Source organism: Macaca mulatta, chromosome 9 (genome assembly GCF_049350105.2).
Source record: "Macaca mulatta isolate MMU2019108-1 chromosome 9, T2T-MMU8v2.0, whole genome shotgun sequence".
NCBI lineage: Eukaryota > Metazoa > Chordata > Mammalia > Primates > Cercopithecidae > Macaca > Macaca mulatta.
The window spans coordinates 13,524,404-13,536,695 of record NC_133414.1 but is presented as its reverse complement, the minus strand read 5'-3'; the positions used below and the strand labels follow the sequence as shown (position 1 = coordinate 13,536,695).

The 12,292-nt window shown below is 41.0% G+C and overlaps 1 protein-coding gene across 2 annotated transcripts in view; it reads left to right on the top strand.

Moving 5' to 3' along the window:
- The window catches only part of UPF2 (UPF2 regulator of nonsense mediated mRNA decay), a 484,524-nt gene that overhangs the window by 410,788 nt on the left and 61,444 nt on the right, over positions 1 to 12,292 (top strand). For both annotated transcript variants that reach the window (XM_015146458.3, XM_015146457.3), the window contains one exon: positions 9,798 to 9,906. In XM_015146458.3, coding sequence (XP_015001944.1) covers positions 9,798 to 9,906 — 109 coding nt within the window. The remainder of the gene's footprint in view (positions 1 to 9,797; positions 9,907 to 12,292) is intronic.

The following is a 12,292-nucleotide window of genomic DNA, read 5'->3' as shown; positions in this document are numbered from 1 at the left end:
GGTCTCGATCTCCTGACCTTGTGATCCTCCAGTCACAAGTGCTGGGATTACAGGCTTGAGCCACCGCACCCGGCCCATCCCATTTCTGATTCTTCCAGAACCCATGTATTCCCATAGCTTTCTCTATCCTTTGAGTGATAGTGATGACTGATAGCCCTCAAGCGGGGAGGTAAGGAGAGTAAAGAGAGTTGAGCGTAGAGTAAGCAGGCTCAGATATTCTCCTGGGTAGACAGTGAAATGGTATTGGAGGTAGCAAGTTACTTCGAGTCTTTGGCATTTGGGGCAGGCTGGAACACTTTGGGAGAGGGGGCAAGGAAATACTATCACCTTTTGGCATCCTGGCCTAGTCCACCCATACCCACCCAGCCTGTTTGGGACTTCTTTAGTCAGATGCTCGTCCTCTGTGGCATGCTCCTTCCTCCCTCCTGTAAGACCAACACTTTTGGAGACCAAGGCAGGAGGATGGCTTAAAGCCAGGAGTTTGAGACCAGCCTAGACAACATAGTGAGACCCCATCCTCTATAAAAAATAAAATAAGCCAGGCATAGTGGCATGTGCCTGTAATCCCATCTACTTGGGGGAGGCTAAAGTGGGAGGATCAGTTGAGCCCAGGAATTTGAAGTTTGTGCGCTCTGATCTCACCACTGCACTCCAGCCTGGGTGACAGAGTGAGACTCTGTCTCTAAGAAATTAAAAAAATAAACACAGCATAACAACTAGTTATATAGCATTTACATTGTGTTAGGCATTATAAGTAATTTGGTATCTTTTGGGTGGGGGTAGTAGTTCCTGGAACCAGTCCCTCACGGATACCTAGGGACGACTGTATTTCCCTAATGACATATGACGTTGAGCATCTTTTCATGTGCTTAGTGGCTGTTTGCATATCTTCTTTGGAGGAGTATCTATTCACAGCCTTTGCCCCTTTAAAACTGTATTTGTCCTCTTTTGAATGAGCTGTAAGAGTTCTTTATGTATTCTGGGCACACATCTCTTACCGGATGTGTAATTTGGAAGTATTTTCTCCCATCTTCTGAGTTGTCTTTTCACTTGCTTGGTAGTATAATTTGCAGCACAGTTTTTAAAGTTTGATGTAGTTTATTTTTACAGTTCTTAAAGGTTTGATCTGAAGCAGTGTTTTAACTTTTAGTTGCATTCTTCCCGATGAAAAAAATCTCAAAAGACTATCATTATATCCTTTAGCCTTTTTTTTTTTTTTTTGAGATGGAGTCTTGCTTTATCACCCAGGCTGGAGTGCAGTGGTGTGGTCTTGGCTCACTGCAACCTCCACCAACTGGGCTTAAGAGATTCTCCCACCTCAGCCCCCCAGGTAGCTGGGACTACAGACATGTACCACCACTCCTGGCTCATTTTTGTATTTTTTTTTTTAGTAGAGACAGGGTTTCACCATGTTGGCCAGGCTGGTCATAAACTCCTGACCTCAAATGATCCACCCACTTTGGCCTCCCAAAGTGCTGGGATTACAGGGAGGGAGCCTCTGTGCCCAGCCTCTCTTAGCCTATTCATTTGGACTCCACTGAGATGTAGAAATCCCCTTAGATATTTGCATTTTATTTTATAGGTAATTTATAACATAGCTATACACACAAGTAATTGAGATTTCACATTAAGTGTTTATGTCTTTTTTTTTCTTAAACTTTTAAAGTTTAAGTTCAGGGGTGCATGTGCAGGATGTGCAAGTTTGTTGCATAGGTGAACATGTACCGTGGTGGTTTGCTGCACAGATCATCCCTTCACCTAGGCATTAAACCCAGCAGCCACTAGTTACTCTTCCTGAGTTGTTTCTATCTAAAGTACACATGTGTCCATCACTCAGATCAAGATATATGACATTTCCAGCACCCCAGAAGGCCCCTCACCTAAGCCAAAATTTAAAGTCAGTCAATACCATGGGAGGTACATAAGAATCTCTTCTTTCCTTGTGTTTAAAGTATAAATGCACTTGGTATTGTTTTAGCCAAGTGTTGGCTCTTTAGATTAATGTAAACAGAATACTCTTCAGAGGTGAAGTGCTGCGCTTAATTCTTGAACAGCTTTTCCCGATCTAGCTTTTAGGAGAGTTTGCTGGACTTTTTGTGAGAAGTTTTCTGATTGGACCTCTTCCTTCACTCAATTTGGAACTGTGAGAGAATGTTTTAGTGAAATCTGTTAGTATGTTGCACCACTTGGTGCCGCTGTTGTGTTGGAAACAGCAGCATTGTGGAAAAGTCGACAGGGCATTTGGTTGTTGATTTCAGAGTAAATGACCCCAGAGTTTTGTTTATTATATTTCATTTTTTAGGAATCATCTTCTGCTTTAGTGTTTCCTATGAAATCCTTTGTATTCTTTAATTGAACCATAACAGTGTTCTTTCACATTCATTTTCTTCCAGGCATTTTTGAGCACAGAGATAAAATTAAATAGCTTTCAACAGTCAACTTCTTTAGATTTTGAAGAGAAAAAGAGAGCTAGACATTTGTTTTAGAAAGTCAATTGATTAGGAGATAAAACCCCATAAGAATTTCTTCTTTCCCTCTCGATAACAAAAGTGTTTGTGTGTTTCTGCAGTCTTGTTTCTGTTTACTTGTAGTTAGTGACTCTTTACTAACTTGATAATCATTAACCGCTAGTAGGATACTTAAATGTGTGATTCAGGAGACCTTAAAAACATAAAGAAGATTTTATTATTTAAGGACAAATAGCATTCTTTTAAAGTGGTTCATTGTTCATTGTTGGTAAATGTAATTATCACCATTTTATAAGATTATAGAATTCCGTTTTCAAAGGAAGGATCTAAGTATTTTTCAGTTGCTTTTCAGAACACTCAAATTAGATGAAATATCCATCTAGCTTAAATTTTAGGCTGGGTGCGGTAGCTCACGCATTTAATCCCAGCACTTTGGGAGGCCGAGGCGGGCGGATCATGAGGTCAGGAGATCGAGACCATCCTGGCTAACATGGTGAAACCCCGTCTCTACTAAAAATACAAAAAAATTAGCCAGGCACGGTGGTGGACGCCTGTAGTCCCAGCTTCTCGGGAGGCTGAGGGAGGAGAATGGTGTGAACCCGGGAGGTGGAGCTTGCAGTGAGCTGAGATTGCACCACTGCACTCCAGCCTGGGCGACAGAGTGAGACTCCGTCTCAAAAAAAATAAAAAATAAAAAATAAAAATTTTAACACAAATTTGCAGTTTATGTTGATGAAAATATTTTGTGTTATTAATAACTTTCATGTGACTGATGTGACATTTTGCACTCCATCCCCTTTTTGAGCTTGTGTGCCCTTTGGAAGGCAGAACATGCAGAAAGCATTCTTAAGCAGGACTAGCATTGAACAACTATATAATTGATTATTTACAACATAAAGGATTTTATTTTGTGAGTAATGGATGAACAGACATAGGACTTCAAGATTTCAGTAGGGCAGGGTGATATTTTGTATCAACTATCCTTTTTATAGGGGTAGAGGATTCCAAGAAAATGGAGTATCTAACTTCCATAATTCCTTAACTCATAACTTCCTTAACTCATTTTAAAAATCCCTATTAAAGCTGAAAACATTTTACTGTGTTGTTACTTCACTGACCTGTGCCTGAACAGGTAGCACAAAACTGTCTTGCTTTAAAATGCATGGCTGGACCGGGCATTCACGCCTGTAATCCCAGCACTTTGGGAGGCCAAGGTGGGCGGATCACGAGGTCAGAAGATCGAGCCCATCCTGGCTAACACGGCGAAACCCCATCTCTACTAAAAAATACAAAAAATTGGCCGGGCAAGGTGGCGAGTGCCTGTAGTCCAGGCTAACCAGGAGGCTGAGGTAGAAGAATGGTGTGAACCCAGGAGGCAGAGCTTGCAGTGCGCTAAGATCGCGCCACTGCACTCAGCCTGGGTGACAGTGCAAGACTCTGTCTCAAAAATAAAATAAAATGCATAGCTGGCCAGGTGCAGTGGCCCACGCCTTTAATCCCAGCACTTTGGGAGGCTGAGGCGGGTGGATCACTTGAGGTCAGGAGTTCAAGATCAGCCTGGCCAACATGGTGAAACCCTGTCTCTACTAAAAATACAAAAATGAGCCGGGTCTGGTGGTGGGCGCCTGTAGTTCCAGTTGCTCAGAAGGCTGAGGCAGGAGAATCACTTGAACCTGGGAAGCAGAGGTTGCAATGAGCTGAGAACCTGCCACCAGTCTCCAGCCTGGGCAACAGAGTGAGATTCCAACTCTTTTTTTTTTTTTTTTTTTTTGAGACGGAGTCTTGCTCTGTCGCCCAGGCTGGAGTGCAGTGGCCGGATCTCAGCTCACTGCAAGCTCCGCCTCCCGGGTTCACGCCATTCTCCTGCCTCAGCCTCCCGAGTAGCTGGGACTACAGGCGCCCGCCACCTCGCCTGGCTAGTTTTTTGTATTTTTTAGTAGAGACGGGGTTTCACCGTGTTAGCCAGGATAGTCTCGATCTCCTGACCTCGTGATCCACCCGTCTCGGCCTCCCAAAGTGCTGGGATTACAGGCTTGAGCCACCGCGCCTGGCCCCAACTCTTAAAAAAAAAAAAAAAAAAAAAGCTGTATCTGCCTTTTTGGGGGGACTCAGAAAAAGTCTCAAAGTAGATTGGGCTACTTGGGAGAAGAAAATGAAGTGAAGTGCAAGGGACAGGCCAACAAATAGAAGAAAAGTGAAATGATCTTAGACTAGGTAGCACAAGGAAGGAAAAAAAGAAAAGTGAAATGACATAGTTTAAGAATATCTGATGCTGTTTTATCTCAAACTTTGTTGAAAAATACACTGAAAAAGATAACTAAGATAAAAGTTTTAGAAATTCAAGATCTGGTTCTTGGAAAAATCAAAATAGAGAAGTGTGTAGAAAATATAGTTTGAAGAAAAAGAACATTAAAAAGTTGAAGAAATGAGCAGATGATATACTTAAAATATTTTTAAACCACTTGAAAATCTCAGTGAAACTTAATGTTTTGAAAAAAATGCACATTTTCAAAATTCATTCAAGATAAAATACCCACATAGAACAGTAATCATGGAAGAAAGCGTTAAACTTACCAGTTGGGCACACTGGCTTACGCCTGTAATCCCAGCACTCTGGGAGGCCGAGGCAACGGGTCACCTGAAGTTAAGAGTTCGAGACCACCCTGACCAACATGGAGAAATCCCGTCTCTACTGAAAATACACGGTTAGCTGGGTGTGGTGGCACATACTTGTAATCCCAGCTACTCGGGAGGCTGAGGCAGGAGAATTACTTGAACCTGGGAGGTGGAGGTTGCGGTGAGCCGAGAACACGCTATTGCACTCCAGCCTGGGCAACAAGAACGAAACTCTGTCTCAAAAAAAAAAAAATAATAATTTCATCTTAAATAGAATAGGACTAGAAAGCTTAACTGAGTATTTTTAGCCTTTTAAGGAAGAAATAATATCACTTGTTCCAGAGCATGGAAAGCTTGTTATTTCATGTATTAAAAATTCTAAGAAGAAGGAGCAAGAAAATCACAAGCATTGACCAATGTCACTTGTGAATGTCAATATAAAAATTTCAAGTAAAACACTAGCAAATCATATTTAATACATAGTATATTGGAAAATAAGAATCCAGCATGACCAAAGAAGATTGATCATAGGAATGGAAGGATGCTCTAACATAGGCAATCTATTAATATATATAACATCAGCAGGAAAGTAAGTAACTATGTGAATGTCCCATTAATTGCTAAAAGATAATTTGGTAAGTTAGCTTTTGCTTGGTAAAATGTAATATTATTACAAAAGTAAGATGCTACTTCCTTAATACGAGGAAGAATGTCTTAGACTAAATGCTAACAGTATACTTAGGAGTGAGTTACCAGAGATATTCATTTATCTAACAAACGTGTATATTGAGTACCTGCCTATGTTCCAGGCACTGTTTGAGTGCTGATAAACTGTCTGCCATGGAACTGAACATTTCTGGCGGGGAGGGGTAACAAATGAGTTAACCATAACAAATCAATTATTTACTACTTTAAGTGGTAAATTCCATTTTTAAAAGTAGTGCAGTAGGCCTGGGCGCAGTGACTCATGCCTATAATCTCAGCATTTTGGGAGGCTGAGGCAGGTGGATTGCCTGAGGTCGGGAGTTCGAGATCAGCCTGACCAACATGGAGAAACCCAGTCTCTACTGAAAATACAAAATTAACCAGGTGTGGTGGTGCATGCCTGTGATCCCAGGTACTTGGGAGACCGAGGCAGGAGAATTGCTTGAACCTGGAGGCAGAGGTTGCAGTGAGCCGAGATCGCGCCATTGCACTCCAGCCTGGGCAACAAGACTGAAACTCTGTCTCAAAGAAAAAAAAAAAGCTTTGTAGGGGGATTGGGAGAGGTAGGATGGGTTAGGTGCAGTTTCCTTGGAGTATTCAGAATGGGTCAAAACAGGGAGACTGGGACTCCCCTTAGGGAGGGAGTAAACAGTATGGATGTTTAGGGAAAGCATATTCCAGCCCAAGGCAGGGACCATTGCAGAGGCCCTGAGTCAGATCCTCAGTGAGGAGTCAGTGGGCCTGGTGCAGGCGAGCTGGGAGGTATGGGAGAAGAGGGTGGATCAGTCCCTGAGGTCATGGAGACGCTGTTTGCTGCTAGAGTTTATACCTGGGCCTCCTCACTCCCAGTGCGTTGCTTTGCCATCTTGTTACCTTTGCTCTGGTACCTGTACTTTTCTGACCCGAAATTATAGCAATGGCAACAAAAGAACTTACGCATAAATTTAAATCCTATATTTGAATTTGACAACTGATTATGAACTGGAAAATAATACTTTCTTTGTTGTTAAAATGGATGTGGCAAATGAATGAAGAACCTAATATTCTAACTAAAATTCGTAAATTTAATATTAGTGTAAATTCATCTATTATGTAAGAACATTAAATGTTCATTTGCTCCAAGCCTTTTTTTTTTTTTTTTTTTAGCGCTAGGAACATTAGGGAAATTATTACATGTTTATAAGAGTAACTTATAGGGGCCGGGTGCAGTGGCTCACGCCTGTAATCCCAGAACTTTGGGAGGCCAAGGCAGATGGATCACGAGGTCAGGAGTTCAAGACCAGCCTGGCCAATATGGTGAAACCCTGTCTCTACTAAAAATACAAAAATTAGCAGGGCATGGTGGTGCTTGCCTGTAATCCCAGCTACATGGGAGGCTGAGGCAGAAGAATCGCTTGAACCCGGGAGGCTGAGGTTGCAGCGAGCCAAGATTGCACCATTGCAGTCCACTCCAGCCTGGGCAACAGAATGAGACTCCGTCTCAAAAAAAAAAAAAAAAAAAACCTTACGGGAATACCTTATTTTTATAATATCTTTAGAGAGTGGTGGGACCTATTTTTGTGCATTTTCCATGTGATAGCAGCTTAGACTTTAATTGATAAGACCTTAAAAATATTTTAAATAAACATTTAAATTTTAGCATTAAATGTTTTTATATAATGGATTATAGTTTTCACTGTTTCTTTAAAGAAAGATATGATTTATTTTAAAAAACTATTGCAGTATTGCTACAAAGCTATCATATTGCCAACTTCTCTCAGCATCTGTCTTATTTCTGCAATGGTGAGTGTAATATCCACCGTATAGAGTGGTTATTAGGTTTAACAAGTTGAGTTATATATATAAGGCCTAGACAGGGCCCAGCACATTAGTAAGAACTAATTTGCTTGTAAATTATAATAGCCCAAGTTTTTGAGGAGTACTATGTTTTTGAGGCTTTTAGGTATGAATTTAACCAGTTTCCTCCTTTCAACCATACCTTTCTTCTTTTCAATTTTTTTTTTTTAATCTTTATGAGATAGTCTCACTCTGTGGCCAGACTGGAGTCCTGTGGCATGGACTTGGCTCACTGCGACCTCCACCTCCCAGGCCTGAGTAGCTGGGATTACAAACAGGCCCCACAGCACCCAGCTAAATTTTGTATTTTTAGTAGAGGTGGGGGTTTCACCATGTTGGCCAGACTGATCTTGAACTCCTGACCTCAGGTGATCCGCCTGCCTCAGCCTCCCAAAATGCTGGGATTACTGGCCACCATGCCCCGCCTAACCATACCTTTCAAATTTATTTCCATCCTTCTTTTTTCACTGTATCCCTTTAGCTAAGGGTTAATGTATCCATCCAAGGAGCTTTCCAGATCTAATTATGTGGTTTTTTTCCTGATGATCAAACATTTTCATATATTATTGTATGGTACAGTGATGTACTCAGCAATAATCTTTTTTTGAGATGGAGTTTCGCTCTAGTTGCCCGAGCTGGAGTGCAATGGCGTGATCTCGGCTCACTGCAACCTCCACCTCCTGGGTTCAAGGATTCTCCTGCCTCAGTCTCCCGAGTAGCTGGGATTACTGGCACCTCCCACCACGCCCGGCTAATTTTTGTATTTTTAGTAGAGATCGAGTTTTACCATATTGGTCAGGCTGATCTCAAACTCCTGACCTCAGGTGATCTGCCTGCCTTAGCCTCCCAAAGTGCTGGGATTACAGGCATGAGCCACCGTGCCCGGCCTCTACTCAGCGATAATTAAGACTTGTATGATTATTTGTTTCTGTTCTAATTGGCTTCAAGCTGTCATAATTTTTAAGCTCTTGTAATTTTATAGTTTTTAGCTTCCTCTCTCACTGTTAGCTCCATTACTTGCTGCTGTCGGTACAGCTGCTTTTATCAGTTCCTCACTACTTCTCATCTTCAGAGTCTGATCTGCTGAGTGTTGAATCATTGAGTAATAACATCTATGGCAGGAATGGAAAATAAATTTTAGCTTGTGTGTTGATTCCAACTAGTAGTGGTCACCTGGAGTGCTGTGCTAAGCAGGATTCCGGAGCATCATTCCTGTGTAATGGGAAAAAGTGCTCTGACAGTGGAAGAGGGTGGCAGTGTGAATGCCACATATTTGCCATTTACTGTCCAAATTAAGATCCTGAATGAGGATCTGAGTGGGTTCTGTAATGAGTGAAATACGTAAGTTAGTGTATAGATTTTGTAATATTGTTTTGCCTTCCTTGAGGCTTTTTCAGTTACTGAGTACCATTCATTCATTCATTCATTCATGTGATGGAGTCTTGCTCTGTCACCCAGGCTGGAGTGCAGTGGCGTGATCAGGGCTCACTGCAACGTCCGCCTCCCAGGTTCAAGCAATTCTCCTGCCTCAGCCTCCCGAGTAGCTGTAACTACAGGCGTGTGCCACCATACCCGGCTAATTTTTTTATTTTTAGTAGAGACAGGGTTTCACCGTGTTAGCCAGGATAGTCTCGATCTCCTTACCTCATGATCTGCCTGCCTTGGCCTCCCATTACAGGCGTGAGCTACCGCACCCAGCCTGTTGATTACCTTTTTGCTTTAGACCTTGGGGTTTCCAAATAACTTACCCTGAGATAAATGAAGGAAACGGCTTTAAAGGATTTTGTCTTACACTGAAGAAGTTACCTTGAGATTTGTAAATATGCAGTTACTCAGTAATTATGTGATTAAAAATTTAAGTCGTGTCAAAACATACTGTTGTTTTTTGTGTGTGTGCGTGGTGTTTCATATTTTATCAAAATTACATACTTAATAAAATTATAGCTATGCAATAAATTCACAGAATGGAGAATGCCAGAATATTAATAAAATTTCAGAAGGCTCATTGAATTTTCAAACACTTCTTTATGATGGCAATAAATAGGCATGTCTGTATGATTATGAGTTTTAAAATCATTTAATGTGTGAATACATCTGAAAAAGTTTAAATTTTAAAATGAATTATTTTTGATATGTCTTTCCTTTGACACATATCACATATAACTTTTGCAGGTTGGATTTGCTACCATTTTATGCAAGATTGGTTGCTACATTGCATCCCTGCATGTCTGATGTAGCAGAGGATCTTTGTTCCATGCTGAGGGGGGATTTCAGATTTCATGTATGTATTTAAGCATTTATTTTGTAATATATATATTCTTATACGTTGAGTGAGGATTCTTTAAGAATGTAATTGTTGGTAAGCATATTCTTGAAATTTGATAGTGGTATAACAGTTTAGAATTTATGGTATTCTAAATTTTTGAAAAGTGGTTTATTTAACGAAGCTTGAAATTGATGAGTGATATTCTGTTGGAAGGTGAGCTGTTGCTGCTACCTTGTTCCCCCATTGCAGGAATGGCACTTTTTTGCTTTTCTAAGGTAGAAACGCTTCTCCAAGGTCAAGACAGCCGGAGCCTTCATTGGTGTTTCCAAAAGAAACATAATTGGCCACCATGAGTCAGGGTGTGGTGCCACATAGGATAAGGTTCTTTAGGTGCTTGGGTCCAAATGTGTGGCGTCTACAAGTTTCCATCAATAATCTGATACTAGCGAGTGCTGCCATAGCCCGTGTTTCTTTGATTCTTGCCTTAAGAAATTTTACCTTGGATCATGGTGAGTTTCTTAAAGATCACCCTGGGAAATAACAGGAGCCTGTTACCAGATGGCTTCCCTTTCTCTCTAGCCCTAGAAGTATGAACAAACTATGTGTTAGTGGTTCTCCCAACCCATGTTATCCAGTTACTTCATGGAGGTGCTTCTGCTTCAAATACAGGCTTGATAGTGGGGAAATGATACTGCCAGAGGTGACTGAAAGTGGACGTTATTAGCTGTGAAAAAACATGAAATTCAGTTGTTGTTAGCCAATGGAAAAATGGTGTTTACAAAACTTTGCTTTATCATAAGTTGGTCAGAATGCAAATAAAAACAGGAAATGTCTGCACTGCTATCTCTCACTCACTATGCACCAGTCAGTCGTATTGCCAAGCTCTCGGAAGAACAGACAAAATTCCCGAGGTCAGGAACTCAAACGGTGTAGTTGAGGACACAAGGTTTAAATAAAAATTAATCCTTAAATGTAATAGCTGTAAGGAATTGCATGCTGAATTGCCAGGTGAATTATTGGAGAGTGGGTGCTTTGAGTGCAAAGGAAGGAGAGTCTCTTGCAAAGGAGAATAGTCTGTAAGCACTTCTTGTTAGTATGAGATTTGTGGTTAAGATTTTTTGGGGCCAACTTTTGCTAGTTTTTCAGATTTTCACAGGTAGTATGTAAGGGAAGGTTTCTGTGTTTAGAGAGGTTGGAAACACTGAACTCAATAAAGTTAAATGGTTTTGTTTTGTTTTGTTTTGTTTTAAGAATTCTCAAAGCATTAATATGGTAATGTGCTCTGTGAATCTCCTGGAGGGCATGCATATGGAACCCATCAAAGAACACACTTTGACAAATGCTGCTAGTTCAGAGACAGATACATCATAAGCCGTGATATTCTTGTTGATATGTTTAATCTCATTGTACAAAGAAGTAACTGTTTTACTAGTGGACAGTATGAGTTATTATATTGGTTATATGCCTATACCCCTCAACCAATCTCCAAATTAAAACACAAGTTCCTGGACCAAGCATAATTAGTGCTTTTGGTGAAAAACTTAAAATTAAGAAAATTCTATATGTACTCTCTCATTTGAAAATTGGGGTGAGAGTTGGGGTATTGGCATTTTTATTGTACTGCTGCAATGCTTCATTACAAGGGAAGAATATCAGAACTCCAGGAGCACACTGGGAACCAGTGCTCTCCGAGGGAGAAGAAAGAGCACTCTACATACTTGATCACCGTCTACTTCCTCCAGGATCTGGCCTTCCTACCCCAAATCTATAGGCTTTGCCAGCGATTTTCTATTAGGCGGAAACATGCTCACCACTCACATCCTTAAAGTGACAACAACAAACACCTTTTCTCAGCATCCCCCGTCCCCTCCCTCAGCCGCCAACTGTTTCATTATCTTCTTATTGAAATGTTTGACAGTATACTTGTCTCTGTTTCTCCTGACATTTACCCTTTGATTCACCATCATAGCACCCTGGCAGAGACCAGCAGTTGTTTTTCCGGTTGCCTGTTAGTTAGTGTCTCTGCAGACTCGAAACTGCCAGACTCTCCTGTTTTTTAGGAAGCCTGCCTCTGGCTCCACCACATGCTAGCATTGTAACTGTGGCCAACTTAGACTCAAGTGTTCTAAACCTTGGTTTCCATGTCTACCAAGTAGGGTTAATAATTGCATTTTTAGAAATAGGATTGTTCTTAAGGATTAAATGAAATAATGCACGTATAACTCCTCACATAGCATCTGTACATAAATATCATTTAATAATAATTATACCTTCTATACCACCATTCTCTCCTGGTTCTTACTTGTGTTACTTTCTTAATCTCCTCCACCTTTTTTTCTACCTGAGTTTCTTTGTTGGGATTGGCTCAGCTTTCTTCCTTCAGCCTCCTTTTTAATGGGAT